At 41.7% G+C, this 17,477-nt stretch overlaps 4 protein-coding genes across 8 annotated transcripts in view; 2 read left to right on the top strand and 2 right to left on the bottom strand.

Annotated features, from left to right (window-relative positions):
* The window catches only part of LOC143903686 (uncharacterized), a 74,470-nt gene extending 62,257 nt beyond the window's left edge, over positions 1-12,213 (bottom strand). Inside the window, exons 1-2 of one of the 2 annotated variants that reach the window (XM_077417541.1) lie at positions 12,076-12,213; positions 10,993-11,148 (exon numbers count right to left, since the gene is read on the bottom strand). The gene's annotated coding sequence lies outside the window, so the exon portion shown is untranslated. Of the gene's footprint in view, positions 1-10,992; positions 11,149-11,676; positions 11,857-12,075 lie in introns of those variants that run through there. The other variant, XM_077417542.1, reaches the window with a different exon arrangement.
* On the top strand, positions 696-11,274 carry LOC143903665 (breast cancer anti-estrogen resistance protein 3 homolog). Of its 4 annotated transcripts, none has more exons than XM_077417496.1 (7): positions 696-925; positions 4,194-4,372; positions 6,811-6,925; positions 8,058-8,297; positions 8,621-9,773; positions 9,945-10,247; positions 10,475-11,274. In XM_077417496.1, the coding sequence occupies exons 1-7, from the start codon at positions 866-868 to the stop codon at positions 10,804-10,806; spliced, it is 2,382 nt and encodes a 793-aa protein (XP_077273622.1). In that variant the 5' UTR covers positions 696-865; the 3' UTR covers positions 10,807-11,274. The 4 variants fall into 4 exon arrangements, with proteins under 4 accessions (XP_077273622.1, XP_077273620.1, XP_077273623.1 ...); XM_077417494.1 differs by having other exon boundaries at positions 697-925; positions 4,150-4,372; XM_077417497.1 differs by lacking the exon at positions 696-925 and adding an exon at positions 969-1,090 and having other exon boundaries at positions 4,150-4,372.
* A 198-nt stretch (positions 12,214-12,411) lies between the features above and the next one.
* Positions 12,412-15,619, top strand: LOC143903694 (protein phosphatase inhibitor 2). The gene is made up of 4 exons (XM_077417552.1): positions 12,412-12,573; positions 13,308-13,478; positions 13,569-13,648; positions 13,713-15,619. Exons 1-4 carry the CDS (start codon positions 12,494-12,496, stop codon positions 13,922-13,924), a joined length of 543 nt encoding a protein of 180 aa, XP_077273678.1. The 5' UTR covers positions 12,412-12,493; the 3' UTR covers positions 13,925-15,619.
* On the bottom strand, positions 14,494-17,085 carry LOC143903679 (tRNA pseudouridine(38/39) synthase). Its single transcript, XM_077417529.1, has 6 exons — positions 16,827-17,085; positions 16,611-16,744; positions 15,969-16,537; positions 15,599-15,890; positions 15,382-15,518; positions 14,494-14,664 (listed from the first exon to the last, which is right to left on the bottom strand). Exons 1-6 carry the CDS (start codon positions 16,899-16,901, stop codon positions 14,582-14,584), a joined length of 1,290 nt encoding a protein of 429 aa, XP_077273655.1. The 5' UTR covers positions 16,902-17,085; the 3' UTR covers positions 14,494-14,581.
* Between the last annotated feature and the right edge of the window lie 392 nt (positions 17,086-17,477).

Here is a 17,477-nt window from a genome sequence, read left to right as displayed (position 1 = left end):
TAAACAACGTTTTCAGGAAAGCGTGAAATATCGAGAGGAATATATAGACATGCACTAACAAGTGCGACCGAGTGCACGTTCCGTTTATCGAGTTTGACAATAGCAAGATTCCAAAAGCAGAATCCGCCGCTGAGGCTCAAATAATTAAAAAAATAAATTACATGTCCTGATTTGGATGGTTTTAATTGTTCGTTGAAAAATTATTCGACGCGGCTCGTTCAAAAATCATTTCAAATTCTGAACGCATGCAGTGTTTCCATATTCGGAATTCCATGTTCGTAAATGTAAAAAAAAAAATATCTAAGAATATATCTTTTGGATTTTCGCGTTGTTCAACTCTGATTAAAACGTTCGAGAATGTAAAGACTCGAATACCAGTTGAAGGCCATCACGCACTACTACGTCTGGCGACAGTATCGTTTGTTAAACAGCAGTTGTCTCTGCCATTCGCTCGTTTGGTTCCCTCCTTCTCTACCGTACAACTATCTCTCTCCCAAGAGTCCCAAGCGAGTTATATCATATTCTCTCTCCGTCTCTCTCTTTCTCTCTGTCTCTCTGTCTCTCTCGTTCTATCAGCCTCCCCCGCACTCTGCGTCTCTCCTCACGCTGCCGGTCACGTTCTCCTCCTCCTGCGAGCACCACTTGCGTATCGGTGGGTCGGTCTGGTCCCTTCTTTCTAGTGTGTTTGCGCTCAGTTAGCTCGGTATCGCATTATGCTACGGTCAGGCCGCGTCGCAGGGTGCTTCAGCCAGTGCAGCCGTGCCGTGTCAGTGCCGCGCCGTCCGAATTGTTTCGCTTCCCGCAGTGCACCCTCGATTGAATTCACCGGCGGGAATTCCTGCGGCGCTCACGGGCAGCCGCTGGCATGCGACTGGCGGGAAAATGGGAAAAACCGCCAGCAAACTCAAGTCGCGAAGAAGCCAAAGTCAGTGCGAATTTTCCAACCTGCCACGTGGTATCATGTGCTCCCCCATTTGCGTATTCGTTGTTCGTTTCTCGAGTTCGCTGCCCTTTTCGATATAGGAAATATCAACGTGCGGTGAGAACCCGTGACTATCTCTCGCGGAGATTCTCGCTTGTGCGTAACGAGGTGCGTATTTGTGACAGAATAGAAAAGAAAACGATTGTTCGATTTTCAATATTCTTGCAAATGTCCGCCATATCGCTGAATTATTGTTAAGTTGAAATTGAATATATGGTGCCGAGTCTCGTGTGTCACTGGCAAGGGAAAGGCGATAGTGCACTTATCGGCGATGCATGCGCGCGGATCACATTGCGGGGACACGTGTGCACACACACGCGCACACATACACACTCCGCTTATAATCCCTCTGTTACCCGGACTTCGTGTCCACACGTTACGATTGTCGGGGGCAACGGAAAACCACGTTCGTGCCAAGCGATTGTAAATGTTACGTAAATCCCACGGGCAGTGACGCACTCGAAAGAAGAAATTTGTCGGTCACCGCCGCTGATTTGACACGTGCAACTGCCAGCATGAAACTGCATGAGTACCGTTTAAGTGATTATATCCCTTTCCGCAATAGCCGGAAATGAATTACGAATAATTGGTCAGCTGTACTTCAATTAATCATCCAACGATTTTAACGAGAAACGATTATATGAAAATCTCGATACGTTTATCGTCAAGTGACGCCTACGATTCGCCTGGGCGTGTGATATATTAAAGCGAATTCAATTATCATCCAGAATCAAAGTTCAAAACTATAGCCAAGTGGATTTTTATGTTTATCGGGAAAAGATCGATTGATCGTGTCACGAATGTTCTCCAGTTATAAATGGGTAAAAGTAGGGGAAAAAACTGAAATCAAAGAAAAGAATGAACGCAGAGCTGTTTTCATAACTCGCGCACTTGGAATCCACATACGACAAGCTTACGATTGATCGTGCATCATATTCGCGGTGATGTCGCATAAGACCGCGGTGAAAGTAGAACTTTTCGCTCTGTTTGAACGAACGCGACGTGTAATTTGCACACGCCATTACGTAAATCGTATTCTATCGCTATCATTATTTTGAAAACCGTAAGAGAACACGTGTTTCCCGCGGCGAAAGTCTCGATAAACGGCTCATTTCGGTTGTCTTTCTCTCCGCACAAACGCGACGCGACTGAAATTCCTCTTGTGTGGTGCACGCGCGTAATTACACGACGACGAAGGAAACGGGGACCTTCTGGGCGCGCAGGTTACATTCTCGAGATAATCCAAGCGAAATTTTCGTCGTTATATTATTTCGTCGAAATTATTGATCACGATTTTCATTATACAATTACGGAATTATTAATTATAGTCTGATTATTAAATTGCGGTTTTAAAAACAAACGACCTAATTTTATGACACGTTTTGATATTTAACAATGCTGCTCGGACGAGAAAAAAAATTAATTAAAAACAGAAATGATGGGCGGAATTTGTCGGTCCAGCCAAGTGTTACGCGTATAAAAGACTACCTCATAATTTAATTTAAAGTAATATTAAAATATATAATTTTGCTGACCATGCTGTACTTCAATCATACACAGTAGCGCAGATGGTTGTAGAGATAAACCAAGTTAAATATTTTACCGCTTGATGCTTAAACCAGTTTGATAACGCTCACAATCTGTTCGTCTCTTTACCTCTCACATTTAGTCTACTTGAAAATTATTCCACTGACAGAATCAGATGTTGCTCGCTTTTTTTTGGAAAAAAAATTGTGATAATAAAATTTACTTTGTTTAGAGCAACTAAAAAGATTTTTCAGAATGTTACGCGCAAAGTATTTCAGATAAATAAATTTATTTTTACAAATTTGTTAATTAAGTAATTTGCCAGTTTTTAAATTAAAATATTGAATGTGTAATTAATAGTTTTTAAGTTATGAGAAAACAAATTTCTTTCGAAAATAAACAGATATTTAAATCGGTTCGTTTAAATTCAAATAGATTATGGTTTGACAAATTGTTAATTCGACGATTAATGGCGAAGATATATAATGTTAAAAACTAGGAAATGATAAGAAAATAATGATGTTTTTGTTAAAAAAGTTTATTTTCAACAAACTGTACCTTTAAACGAATTTATACGGTCGATGGCGCCTCTCTAAACATCGCATAGATATCTCGGTAAACGGGGACCTTATCACCACCGCCAGGTATTATGTTCGCTCGCGAAGGATACGAGCAAGATACGCAGAAAGAACAATATATATATATATATATATATATATATATATATATATATATATTGTATATACATAGTCAGAAAGAGAAGAGCGAGCAGGTAGACGCAGCGAGCGCAAAGGTGAGAAAGAGGTAGAAAAGTGGTTAGCGGGTATGAGAGAAAGGAAGAGGCGAACAACTTTACAAACCTGCATTCCTCTACTCTGCTTTTTCAAACGCGTACAAGCCGCTGCATCGAGAGACCGGCCACACTCGCGGTGCATTCAAGTTCGACGCGAGCCGTTTACGTGCGCACGCATAATGCAACTCGGGCGAGCTCAATGAAATTACGATCGCGATCGTCTTCCGCACCGTTGCGAAATCGTACAACGCGAACGTGAATACGCCCATCAGAATGGAATCCATAAAACTAGAAGACGGCGCGAGCATACGTGAGTGCGTCAGAACATATGTAATCTTCATTTTCACGTGTCACGTCAGTCAGAGATTTATAGCAGTGCGCGAATGGATATGTCAGTCGCGTAAACGTTTTATGTATCGTAAAATTACATTGGACATGATTTATATATTCTGTGTACACAGAGATCGAAAGAAACGCTGTCAGTTTCGAGAATTGCAATAAGTGAATCGACATATTAATTAATATATATAAGAGAAATTAAACGAGAATATATATATATATATTATCACGCGAGCAAATATGCACCTCGTTCTAATAATAAAGTCGCTTTGAAATTGCTTTCTTCTAATGATCAACTCCGACTAATCGACGTCGAGCGTGTATTTATCGGGGCTATTGGTGTCCGATTAAATCGCGTTTTATTGCTCATTCGTGAATTTATTACAGTTCTAAATTTTATCACACTTTTTCCACACCTTCGTCCACATTATATGTCTATGTGTCTGTCCATTGATTTCGAGATGGACGATAACACTTTTACACGTAAATTTCTTTGCGGCACGTTCAGGCATAGCATGGAGCTTTCGATTCCCATCTATGGGTACTCTGCAGAACCTAGGTACCAACAGCCGACGGCGCAAACGGAATGGCCTCGCTTCGTCGGACTCGTGTAAGGATCTTCGGCAGAAGAGACACACGATACACCTGCAGCCGGAAGTAATCATTCAAAAGGAGCCGTGCTTCATCGTGACCCCGCCGTCACCTGAGGACCTCGTCGAGGATAACTCGAGGTACGCGTAAAATGTCTAACTATTATATATATTATATACGATCATATAATTTTTGGAAGTGTCTAAAATAGCAGAGGTATCAAGGAGATGACGCGACCAACGCCAAACAATTACGGCAAATTTTAATTTTTCAAAGTTCATATAATTATATTCTGGATAATTAAATTTTATCGACTTTTTCTACCTATTTGGATCGCCGTATAAAGAGATTAAGGAGTTAAAAACATGGTGCATGCGAGACAAAAGCTGGGGAATGAGAAACACGAATAAATGAAGGTGAATAAGGGATTAGGTGCGGTGCGAGGGACACGGCTTTTTGCTAAAGTCGAGAAGGCCCAAAGTTATAGCTTATGAATTAGCCTCCTTTGAGGGTACATCGTGATACCGGTACAGGAATATAATGGGCCTGGCGACTCTCGAACCGGTTTCTCTCGATCTCTGCCTTCAAGAATGACGCACCCCGTTCCCGTATACGAGCGACTAACAAATGCGGAAATTCTGTAACAGGAAAATAAAACCGGGGAAACTATAACCGAGCCACCTGTCATCGAGAAACGTGTCGCGACCTCGGATATCGTGACCCATTCGAGAGAAAAATGCGCGCGTCACTCCGAGGGTTACTTTGACTGACGGATCAAAGAAACCTATCAATCATTCTCTCGAAACGTTCTCTCGTGATTAATCTCGACAATCCATACAGAAGTGCATCCCCCATTCCAGTGCATGTAAAAACTTAAAATGATATTGTTCGAGAGACAGACAGTGCAGGGATACGCTTCCCTTGGGCGACTTTCGAGATAAATCCCGGTGCGAATACAACGGCGATCAGCAGCGGTGGCAGCGAACCTGGCGAATATTACATTTACATGAAAGACTCCTTGATAGCGATGTTGTAGCCCGCAGGGAGTTAAACGATTTTACAGCCGCTCTTTTTCAAACCGCGATTTTCGCGACTGACTACGCAAAATCATTTCTTTGTTTCTCTTATTTTAATTGAGCTCACATTGTTTTACATTATATTATTCAGTGAAACTTGATAACTGTTGATCTTGCAATTTGCTTATACAATTTCATTTACAGACACATGCATATGTAGGTATATTTTATTTATATTCTTATTTATATATATGCATATTTTATAGCGTTGCATCTAACAATAATGTAATAATACGAAAATTTATAGTTTTTATGACATAAGATTATATTATCGCGAAGATTAAAGACCAATCCTCTCAACTACAGAGGAAAATGGAATAAAAATAGCCTGAGTAAGACACTTTAAAGTCATTCCTTATATGAGCGAATATACATCGGCTCAGAGTATCTCGATGACGCCCCTTATCGAACGTTTCCGGATGACGCAAGCGCACCTTGGCCGTCGACCCCCTCCGTATACGCAGCCCCTTGTCCGAGGAGATCAATAACCCCCGTATCGACGGAATAACCCGGTCGAAAGCGATAAAAGCAATGCACTTTTACTCCGTCTTACATTACGTCTTTACGACATCAAAAGATACGTAACGTGAGAAGCATCTATCGTCGACACGCATATGTACTCTTCGATATCCGTCGTCTGTCAAAGCCAGTCGCTTTGACGAACGAGAAGAAGGGGCGGGTATAGAGCGTGGAGCGGGTGTGGAAACAAACGAGGGCGATAACATCGCAGTAGTGTACCATCGCGGGGGTTCAAAGATGCGTTATAATCGCGGTCGTCGTCATACAAATGTAAAATCGTCGATTAGCCATAAAATGTGGCAAACCTTAAGATTTTTTATTGTGCGAATTAAAAAGGGGCACACAAAAAAAAAAAAACTGAACGATTACTATATGTTATATTACACTCTACGCGGAGAACAAATAATTGAGCGTTTAAATCGTCCGTCATACGATAACGATTTAATGGAGTTAACAGGTCGTGTGTCGAGCTACACTCACATCAACGAGCAACATCGTTATTTTCTACACGCTCGTTATCCACAACGGTCCCTCATCGCGCGAGACCAGCTCAGTCGGATTTAACTCGCGGGTTAATCGCCGCGGCAACGCGTACGAACGGACAAAGAAGTCGACGGGAAAAAAATATTTTCCTTGGCACGCGCAACCAATCTTTCCTCTTTTTCTCTCTCTCTCTCTCTTTCTCTCCTGTCTCTCCCGCTCTTTTCCCGCGATCTATAAATATACCACTCGATGGTACCCCCGCGATACCCCGTGAAAATACGATCCTGCGTGAATCGCTGGTCAGTGGGGTGCGTGCGCGCGCGCGCGCGCACTCTCTGAACCCGAGAGTCGCGGTCAAATTCTATCCGCCCGTTCCAAGAGCCGCACGGAGCTCTCCTTCTGGACGAAGGAACCGGGATCTATGAGAGAGAACCTTGTCGGAGGTCGGGCACGAAGCGCAGAGATGTGAGCGACTGAAAGTTCTCGTTCTGATCGTGCAGGACGCCGGAGGAAGACATCGACGTAAGGGTGGATCGCGGCATATATCCTCCAAGCGAGCAGGAGCCACCCCTGACAAAGGCGCCCGAAAACAGCAACAATCTGTCCCCCCTGATGGTGAGTACCTGATCGTATACGGGCTGTTTATCTTTGAAGAGTTAAGTTTTGTTCATTGTTCGGAGAAATTGATATTGGGTTAATTAAACTGATGGGATCCATCTTCGTGGAATCATGAATATTCATACGAGGGCCGATTTGACTAGATCTAATTAAATTCAACGTCATACACCGAATGTCATGTACCTACAATATCTATCCCTCACCAAATCTCTGAAATCCGGAGTCGATTCATGCTTGACGAAAATGTCAACGTTGTAGCGAATTATATTAAATTTTAATTAATTTTGAAGTCACATGTATCTCGTGAGCTACATAATCTTGGAATTAAATGAGAAATGAGATTTTTCACTCTTTCGTTTTTCTTTGAAACTTGAAATTCCCAAACACCTGTTATATTTTCGATCGTTTATAACTAAAAAAATCCTCGATATTGTTGTTCATAAAAATCTTGAATCAATTAAAAAATCTATAAACAATACACGCTGCACGAATATTTTCTATATCACGTCGCGTCTCTCACACATACTCGCGTAATCGATCAAACACGTAATTATGGGTTTAAGTTATTGAAGTGGCAACGCCAGCTTCTTGTCGCGCGATAGGAAGCAATTAAATAGAACGATACACTTAAGTACAAGCGATGATGGGTAGCCGGAGCTACTCGACGCGGCATCTCGAATGACGAGTCGCAGACGATCGGCGGCAATGTGACGGGGAGCTTCAAGGCTGCTCTTGTTAAGCCAATCTTCGCTGGACCGCAGACTCCGGTCTCTTTCCAGCATTGATTGCTACAATTGTCTTACGCGGAACGCTCGCGCGGTCTTTCTTCTCTCTCATCCCGAGTAATTAATCAACAATACGAGAATGTCCCGGCGTGATATATTCAAATTGTTCACGATAATAATGATTCGTCATATAGTGTTAAAGAAAAGTTCATTGCTAGAGTCAAGTTTTTCATTGATGTTAATTGAGCATTTTTCATTCACAGTTTAACGACTGTGTACATCTGTGATATCTCAATTCCTTTCTTAGCATCCGTACTTAAAATGAAATATATATTAGCAAACATAAAAAGTTTTGAAATTAGGAAATGAAATCCAGGTAATATTCAAAACCATTAATTTCAAAGGAGCCACCTGAGGAGACCACTCGCAAACTCCTGGAAAGAGAATTGCGGCTTCTCGACCCTCGAGATCTACGATCACACGCCTGGTACCATGGTAGCACGTTGCGCGGTGGTCGAAAAGGTGCGGAGACGGAAGTGCCAAATGACGGGGACTTCTTGGTGCGTGATTGCGCCTCCCAACCCGGCAATTATGTCCTAACCGTGCGATGGAAAGGTCAACCGTTACATTTCGTCATCAATCGAGTAAGTTGAAATCGAGGAAGATTGCTTTAAAAATTCTTATCTTAACATCTGTATCGGATTATGATAGAAGAGAAACACAGTTAGGATCTTCGACTTTCGCGACTCATGTACACGTTAGACAGATTCATAAAATATCAAAAATTTCCTTTTTTTTTAAATTATTTTCTATCCATAAATGGATAGAAAATCCATAAATCTATCCATAAATGGATAGAAAATATAATTTATTAATAAACATATAATTTATTCATTATAAAGTTTTAAAATCAATTCAACTTATGAAGATTTAAAAGATTTAAAAATAATCAAATTTTGTCTGATAGGTCGTAATTCAGCCAGACACGGTTTATGAAAGGGCGCAGTATCAATTTGAAGACGAAGCCTTCGACACGGTCGCCGACCTGATAACCTTCTACGTTGGCAGTGGTCGACCGATTAGTCAAGCCAGCGGAGCTCGAATCATTACTCCGAAGCCCAGATCAGTTCCGTTGACGTGCGTTCCAGCACCCACGAGTAATCAGCACTGCTCTAGTCCTTCCTCGACCTTTCTGTCGACCGGTTCACCACCTCGTCTACCCAGAAAACAGCAACGCAGTCACTCTCTGACCGCTCAGCATCATGTACCAGACCAGCATATCGCCCGGGACGGCAATCAACAAACGGGACCGCAGTTACCTATCCAATCCAGTACTCTGCCACGTGTACCACCAATTCAAAATCAACCGCCCTCTTGCTCTCTGTCGCTGGGTCGCCAGAAAATCACCCGGGTGATATCGGATCCAGCGCTGCAGCAGCAACAGCAACAACCCCCGAGTCTGAATCTTCAAAACACTCTGAGCACAGCGCCACCCAAGCCTCCTCGGGTGCCCTACGTGCCGAATCATCAGTACCATCACCATCACCATCATCATCACCACCACCATCATCATCAGAGCTATCAGGCCTCCGGGAGCGACAGCGGAAACGGATCGGGAGACAGCGAGTTCGAGACCAATAATTCTGGCGGTGCCAGCAATCCCTCCTCTTCGGTGCCGATCAAGGGCGTGGTGATACGCAGTCATTATAACACCAGTAACGACGGCATAAACGGCAACAACGGCAGCGAATACGAATTATCGGCGGAGGAACAGTTGGTGGTAGCCGCACCGTCTCTGGAGATCACCACGGTGCTCGACATCGAAGGTTTTACGACATTGCTGTTACCAACTGGCGAACACAGACCTCTGGACCCGACGGCTCTGAGAGGAGTCTCGGGAATGTTGCTGGATTCGGCACCAAGAGTTCTCGCCTCTCATCTTACGAGACTCGATCTCGAAGTGGCACTTCAACCGGGACCAGGAAACAGAAGTGGATTAAGTGGCATCGAGCTGGCTACTCTTCCCCATGGTAGACAAGCTAGAATGGATCTAATCGAGAGATCTGAATGCATAAAACTGTTGGTGGCGGTCACCGTGCTGGCTGGCGCTACGGCTATAGGTGAGTTTCGAAATTTGTCAATTTTTTTATTTAGTTTTAATTGATTTTCAAACGGACGTTGATGAAAATCAATGAAAAAGACAAAAATATAGCTAAAATTTACACGAGATAAGTCCAAAAGCGGAGCAATCTTCCTTGATTTTTAAATAATGATAAATGTTAATATCGCAGAAAGAGCGAGTACCATCAGCAAATGGATCAAAGTGGCAATCGACACTAAAACCGCGCTCGGCAATCTTTACGGCTTCTGCGGCGTGATGCTCGGCTTGTGCCTGCCGCAAATTCAAAGACTAGCCAATACGTGGCATCTGCTACGACAGAAACACACGGACGAAGCTTTCAGCTTCGAGGCGAAACTAAGGCCTACTCTACGGGCTATGAACGAGTGTACCAATCCGCAGGCGCCTAATACGACGTTACCACATTTGCTACCGATCGCGCTACTTGGAGAACGCGGTCCCGAAGACGTTCTAGGTATCCACATAAAAAATAATTATTATTCGCTAATTAAATAATCAGTGAATAAACAGAAAATATCTTTTTTCGCTTACGTACTCGCATCGTAATTATTCTAAATACATGAAATATCTATCTTCGTTATAGCGCCTTTTTTATATTACTGTTAATCGCTAATCCAGATCTCTTCCTTTTTTCTCTCAAAAACTACGTTGTTTTTACTTATTCAGCGAAATTTATTATAGGCACCGTAGCACCTTTCGGACTAACGGCAGCGATTCTTTCGCCGTGGGAGAATTCAGCATCCGATTGCGGCCTATCGATCGTCTGGTCGCATCTCGAGGCGGCTCGCAAGTTAGCCGACAGTCTACCGCTTTTCCGCAGAAATGCTGAGATCGCTCTAGAAGGTTGCAGGAGCGACGAATTGCTATCGGACGCCTTTCGCACCGAATTTCACATCAAGTTCTTGTGGGGCAGCCGCGGTGCCACCGTAGCTCCGGAAGAACGTCACTTGAAGTTCATTCAAGTCCTAGATGCAATGTACGACAAGTGTGCGGCGAGCGAAGTGGCCGCTTAAAAAACGACCAAAGGATCTCAAAGATCTGAATGGGAAGAGTTCGAAGAGGTAATTCTCTACGCGGGAGTTCGCCCTCTTCCTCCAAGTGCTCGGTGAACGTCACCGTGGATACTTTTAGATTTTTATAGTTACGGATACCACAAGAAATTAAAATACCCCATGCGTTAATAAAGTGGCATCACTCACCAGTCACCTCACTGCTACTATAATCCCGAATCGTAGAGCACATATCCCCGAAATATGAAATGTTCTTCCATCTAAACCCAACGCTTGTTCCGAGTCGTGTAAGGTAAGCAACAGCACCCAAAGAACCGATCGAGATGAGGCTGGACTGAAGCCTACCTGTAACGTAAACAGTACTTAACTTTAGTTGAGCTTTAAACAATGTAATTCTATATAATAATAATAATGTTATGTTGTAAGCGTTGTTCATATTTGTTCATACTTAATATACAGATTAAAAAAGTATTACTCTTTTTGTGACTTTTACATCAAACTTTCATCACAGTTTTCATTAAAGCTCTCAAGGGCAACAGATTTATAAAATATATTATTACATATATATAATTGGAATATTCGCAGACTCATTACCTCAAATTAACATGAATAATTATATATAATAACTGACGTGCAACAAGCCGTAATTATCTTAATTAGCAAAATACAATATAAAAGTCAAATAATTCCAAAATAAAGAAAATATATAATTGTTACATCAAATTTTTTATTTTATTCAAAAGTGATATTTACAAAAATAGATCGTTTATAAGCTTTCTACATAACCGACATGATATCCCGCAAGATACTCGAAATATTACATCACACAAATCCACAATACAATCCAACATCTATTTAAAGAGCAGACTCTACCTTTAATCGGGGTAATTATTTCGGTAAATTATTACTGTTGAGTGTTGACCTGCCAAATTCTTGCACGATTTTTTGCCGCTGCAAGATTCGCGCCAGCATCTCTCGGCCGCGTTCAGCAGACACAACTGTTGGTTGAGTTCGTCTTATCAACACTCTGCGTTGATTGGTTAGTTCTAAACGTAAGAACCAATCACGTTCGACTGCTACTCAGCAGCTTGCGTCTGCTGAACGCGCCCGCGATGGCGATGACGCGTATGCCGTATAGCAATAGGTTATGGTTTGTCTCTCTCTCTCTCTCTCTCTCTCTCTCTCTCTCTCTCTCTCTCTCTCTCTCTCTCTAACTTGTACGCGCAACGTGCGTGAGAGAAAAGGCAATCTCGCGAAAGACGTGAAAGCTACCTGTCTCTTTCTAAAGCTGGGCACGGCAGATGGTCGCACCGCAGTGGTCCGCACTGTCCGCAGTCTACATTCTCCACGCTACGCAACTACGGCGTACGGCGTGGTAGTGGTACGGCGTGCTACGGCCGTAGAGCGGTGATCGCCGTTCGCTTCCGAGAGCCGAGAGTTCCGTGGCCGAGGGGGGCAACGCGCGCGCGAGAGAGAGGAAGAGAGGATGTGCCGCCTGGTGCCGCCGCGAGTGACGGAGCGAGTGACACCAAGTGACACCCAGTGACACCACTGACACCCAGCGCAAAGCGCAGGCAGGTGAGGCGGTGAGGCAGGTTATTCCGCCGGAACGAGATCCATTGGTAAACATGCAGCCGCGATATCACCGTCGCGAGTGACCCGCCGTGATTACGCCCGACGCCCGACTATAATGGCAGAGAACCTGTCGAAACGGCCTTCCAAGGGTATCCTCAAGACGTCCAGCAGTTTCGACAATCCGGAAGCGCCTAGGTGAGAGACGCGTACAATTGAATTTCGATACGATCGCGTAAAAATAGAGACGGCGCGCGAAACCCCCCGTAGCCGTCCCTCTCTCTCTCTCTCTCTCGTCGCCATCGAAGGCGTGATTCCGCGTGTCACGCACGGTCCGATATTTATAAATCGCGAGTTCACGCGGTCCGCGACGACAGACGCCTCGACGAATTCGGCCAGAGAGAAGAGAGAAACGATTACCTAGCTTTCCTCTTCGGGATACACGCGCTCGATATACAGCTTCTCGCTCAGCATCACCTTCGAACCGCGAACCGCATTCGTTCGGCTTCGCGAGAGATTACCTTTTCCTTTTAGAAAATAATCTTCCAGAGAAACTTCTTTTTTTTTTATAGGGATGTGTTTATAAAAATATCCGTACTTTTCTCTGGAAACTTAATAAACTTAAAGATAAGAACTTGCGGTAAAACTGTTCAAATATTCTTAAAGCCCATTCTACAATAGCCGTAAAAGTATGTTTTAAGACGTAAGCAGTAAAAATTGACCAACTACAGCCGATCATTCTTGGATTGTAAAAATCCCATTAGTCAATAGCTTACTGCTTACGTCTTAATGCATACTTTACGGCTATTGTAGAATAGGCTTAAGACGTAAAGTGATCGACATTACCCAGCGTCAGTTGACACAGATTTTATTTTTAGACTCCACGATCAACACCCATATTTTTTATTTACCTCATATTAATCAAACTGTAGACCGAGCAAGGAAACAACATGGGACGAGATGAATATTATCGCCACTCTTCACCCTGCCGACAAGGACTATGGCCACATGAAGATCGAAGAACCAAAAACCCCATATAATTTCGAAGGCCTCCAAAATGAACATGAATTTGACCAGTTAGACGCTAGTGCTCTCGCAGCAAAGTGAGTAGATTAATGTAGGATGCGATGTCAATCACGTGCTAATAAAAATGTAAAATATTTGATATTATTTGCTCGATTGTTAAAATTCAGATTAGCTGGAAGTAGCAAACCCAAAATTTTTGAGGAATCCAGTGAAGAGGAGGAGGATGAAGAGACTCCCGAAGAAAAAGGTAAAACAAGACGTCTTATCTTCGCAACGTACAAAAATTTTCATCGTTGACGTATTCTATTTAGAAAGGAGAAGAGCCTTTGAGGCGAAAAGAAAGGGCCATTACCGGGAATGGCACGCTGTACAAATGGCGAGACGACTTTTAGAGCAGGATGAATTAGAAGAAGAGGACGAAGATGGCGAGGGTAAAAATAATGAAAATTCGTCGGAGGAAGAATGCAATTTTGACACTCGTTTTAAATGCATGCCGTCCTGTGATAGAACCGAAAAGAAATAAACAAAACACATCGATTAGTAATTTTCTTTTTAAATCATCCATCACGGTCATAATTTCATGGCAATGTCGACTTCGCTGTCGCGACGCTATCGCAACCGAAATGAGTCAGGCGGCAGGGAAAGTGTTTATATCGTCTCAATTACATTTAAATGCCCAAATTAAATTTCGCATTTTAATTATGTATATATAGCACTTTTTTATTAGCTGCATCCTCTGTAAATAAACATTTTAAAAACCTGAATATTTAGCTTAAACTGCTGTTAGATTTCCAAGATTTAGATAACATTATGAGTCAGAAATACTAATAAGCTGTGCACAGAAAGATCCATCGCGTTTAATGACCTATTTTGATTTTTATAGATTATGAAAATTATGATAATTACTTTGTAAAAGTTTTACTCGTTTCGCGTGTATTATTACAGGCCTATCGACGTTACTTCACGCAACGCGCCTGTAAAATTTGACGTTTCTGAAGAATTCCTGATTGCTAAATTGCAAAATTTGACGAACAATAAGGCTGAACACAGCCCTCTCGCACATAGTGAAAATTTAAGACGCTATATGTAATATTTACGGTAAGAAAAACATACGTGTATTTGAAACCGTTAATATGTATGTGATACATTACACAAGTTCTGTGATTAGCATAGACGTGTGCTATGTAACCTCCGTTACGTTGGAATGTATGACTTCAAATTTTCGTTTCTTCTCGTAATGTTTGATTTTACTTTCCAAACTCTCTGTAAAAGAAAATAGATTATACACGTAGATAAATAAAACTATCGGTTTGTACTAAACAAATTTATGTAGTATAAGCCTGTCCAAATTCGTCAAGTTTACCCAGATTCGCGCGATCAGTCATAATTAATTTCCATTCTCAATTATATTCATTTCTTTATATCTAATGATATACAATTAATTGATTGCAACGCATGGATACAACGAACACATGTCTATATGATATAGTCTGCCTTGTTTTGTCGCTCATCGTGCATTTCATTCATCGAGATGACGAGAAGAAACATTTTGCTCGCGAATCAAATTTTGGACAGGCTTAGCTTAATCTATTCAGTTACCGTACTGTTGATAGAATGTACATTTAGGAACTTGTAATCTTAAGTATAGAACACGTCCAAACGCGGCGACATTGTGTTTAGTATAGTATTAAAAAGAGAAGAACGTGAAATTACATATATATGATCATCAAAATATTTTGAACGTCTGTATTACAGTCGAATACAAAGTATATTAAGACTTAAAACAGCGTATTTGTATGCATTATTTCGAAAATTAATAAACGTAGGCTATGCTATAAATACGTAATATAAAGTAAACCAAAGTAAAATAAAGAAAAACCATTTTTGAATAGCATATTGAAAAAGTTTGAACTTGAGTCTCGACTTTGTCGACAAATCTATGTTCACTAGCTTTGGTAAAATTAATCATCGTACGCTTACCGCACATTTCTCGTTTCATTAATGGTTGATATATTTTTGATTGTACTCCGAGAAGCAGGCAATCACTTTGAAAATTAGTACTTACACGGTTGACGAAATTTTCCAATTCCATCAACATATTTTTAATCATTGTAGATCTGCATATAATGAAAAATGAACTTGATTACAAAATCGATCTCACGTACGATTATGTGAATTTCTTTCTCAATAAACATACTTTATAGTATTGAGAGCCCAATCCTGTTGTAATATTTTGACAGTGTGTAATAATTCATCCTCGTCGATAAACCATTTTACGTTTTCATAATCACAATACCAGAGATTCAATGGAACTTGATGAGCCATAGCGTACTGCGGCTTCTGCGGGCAAGTCTCAATGTCCAGGAGCTTCAAGATTATTTCAGGCTCCTCTTTCCTTTGTCCAACCAACAACAAGATGCCCATTAAACAACGAATTTGATGCCACAGAAAGGCTTGGCTCGTAATTTCTAATTCACACATATCGTAGCCTTCAAAATAAAATAAGAATTCACTATACGTTATATATCGTTGAAAAATAATAACCAACCGAAGAAATTGAAGATTACCCGTGGATTTTTCCACGTTGTCATCACTAACGAGGATTACTCTTGCATCAATTACAGTTCTTTTAAAATTAACTACGCCATTGGCTACGTCCATTTTACAAATGTTACGAAAGTCATGATCTCCTATAGCATACTTGGCAGCTTTGTTCATGGCATCTACATCTAAATTGCCTCTTGGGAAGAAGTACTTGTATTTTCTATACTTGCAGTCGAATCGTGCGGAGAAATTGAACGCGACGGGACACCATGCTGTACACCTTATATTCGCCGGCAGTAATCTGTTCAACATTTTACAATAGGGCAACTCATCCGGCAAGTTGTCTCGATTCTCCGGTTCCAGTCTACTCCGCACATCCAACGATACAACTTGAGAGAACGAGCTAACACCTTTGTCGGTTCGTCCGCAACGGTGGTAATTTGCGCTCTCGCGGGATTCGACGCAGCAGCTTTTTAACAGAGCTGCGAATAGATGACGCTCAATGGTATCGCTGTTATCGTCTTGTACGGCGAAACCGTGATAGTCCCAACCGAGGTAATAAAACTTTAGCAGAATGTGCCTCTTGTGACACCTACGATTGAAATTGTAGGACATCACTGGTACGAAAGGGAAACAAGTGACAAGTTCAAGAGCAACGTATTTACCGTGAAAAATCAAACGATCTTCTTACTTTCTTCGGCGTCTTCTCTTTCTTCAGTTCAGTGTCCGTGCTTTTCGCGATCGATGATTTCAGTTGCTCGTTGTGAGCCTCCAATCGCAATATCTTATCGATCAATTCCTGCAAGCCACAAACGTGCAAATGTAATATGTATGCAACGATATAAATACGCCAAATGTCGCTCAATTACGTGTTTACAAACCGATTTATCGAGCATCTCCAACTGCTCTCTCGTGCTTTTTCCTATTTTAGCACGTTTCCGCGGAACCTGTGCCATAATCGTGTCGTCGCAACGTCGCAACACCGAAAATAAACTGCGATAAATGCACAGGAACGCAGATCTTTTATCTGTCGAATAAATTTTACGAGCGTCAAAAGTATGGGTATGGGTTATGTTACGCACGCTACACGTGTTTCAGCGCATGTGAGTCATGTGACTTCTGTCTGTCAGAGGACAGAGTACAGAGTGTCAGAGAGACAGAGAAAAGCCTGACCCGCGAATGGAGTAGAAGATACGATGCTCGCATTTTGAATGGAATGGTATCCGTCTATACATCAGTTAATTGATTTTATTCCGTGCTATGTCCACAAAATACAATTGCATAACAAAATGCATTATGCACAATACGATAGTAATAATTAAAAATTAAAGTAAATAATTTAATGGCATGAAAAATAAATGAAATCAGCAAAAGATACTGTAAAAAGTTGAAATATACTATTTATTATAACCTGATAATTTCATAGAATTTTAAACGATTTATTGATCGATTAGAAGCAAAAACTAATCATCTCTATAACAAATAACAATTAATGCGTAAGGTTCAAATCAGTCGCACGGTTGCATTGTCAA

Source organism: Temnothorax americanus, unplaced genomic scaffold, assembly GCF_048541705.1.
Source record: "Temnothorax americanus isolate GAGA-0224 unplaced genomic scaffold, ASM4854170v1 Scaffold49, whole genome shotgun sequence".
NCBI classification, from domain to species: domain Eukaryota; kingdom Metazoa; phylum Arthropoda; class Insecta; order Hymenoptera; family Formicidae; genus Temnothorax; species Temnothorax americanus.
This window is presented reverse-complemented; position numbering and strand designations above follow the sequence as displayed.

Bases quoted from the DNA above. Each gene is read 5' to 3' on its own strand.
- LOC143903665 (XM_077417494.1), top strand. From the start codon at position 883: ATGGGAAAAACCGCCAGCAAACTCAAGTCGCGAAGAAGCCAAA. The intron at 4,373-6,810 runs GTACGCGTAAAA...CTGATCGTGCAG, and splicing joins CTCGTCGAGGATAACTCGAG to GACGCCGGAGGAAGACATCG. The intron at 6,926-8,057 runs GTGAGTACCTGA...TTAATTTCAAAG, and splicing joins ACAATCTGTCCCCCCTGATG to GAGCCACCTGAGGAGACCAC.
- LOC143903694 (XM_077417552.1), top strand. From the start codon at position 12,494: ATGGCAGAGAACCTGTCGAAACGGCCTTCCAAGGGTATCCTCAAGACG. The intron at 12,574-13,307 runs GTGAGAGACGCG...ATCAAACTGTAG, and splicing joins GACAATCCGGAAGCGCCTAG to ACCGAGCAAGGAAACAACAT. The intron at 13,649-13,712 runs GTAAAACAAGAC...TATTCTATTTAG, and splicing joins AGAGACTCCCGAAGAAAAAG to AAAGGAGAAGAGCCTTTGAG.
- LOC143903679 (XM_077417529.1), bottom strand. From the start codon at position 16,901: ATGGCACAGGTTCCGCGGAAACGTGCTAAAATAGGAAAAAGCACGAGA. The intron at 15,519-15,598 runs GTATGTTTATTG...CATTATATGCAG, and splicing joins TGGGCTCTCAATACTATAAA to ATCTACAATGATTAAAAATA. The intron at 14,665-15,381 runs GTAAGCGTACGA...TTTCTTTTACAG, and splicing joins AATGAAACGAGAAATGTGCG to AGAGTTTGGAAAGTAAAATC.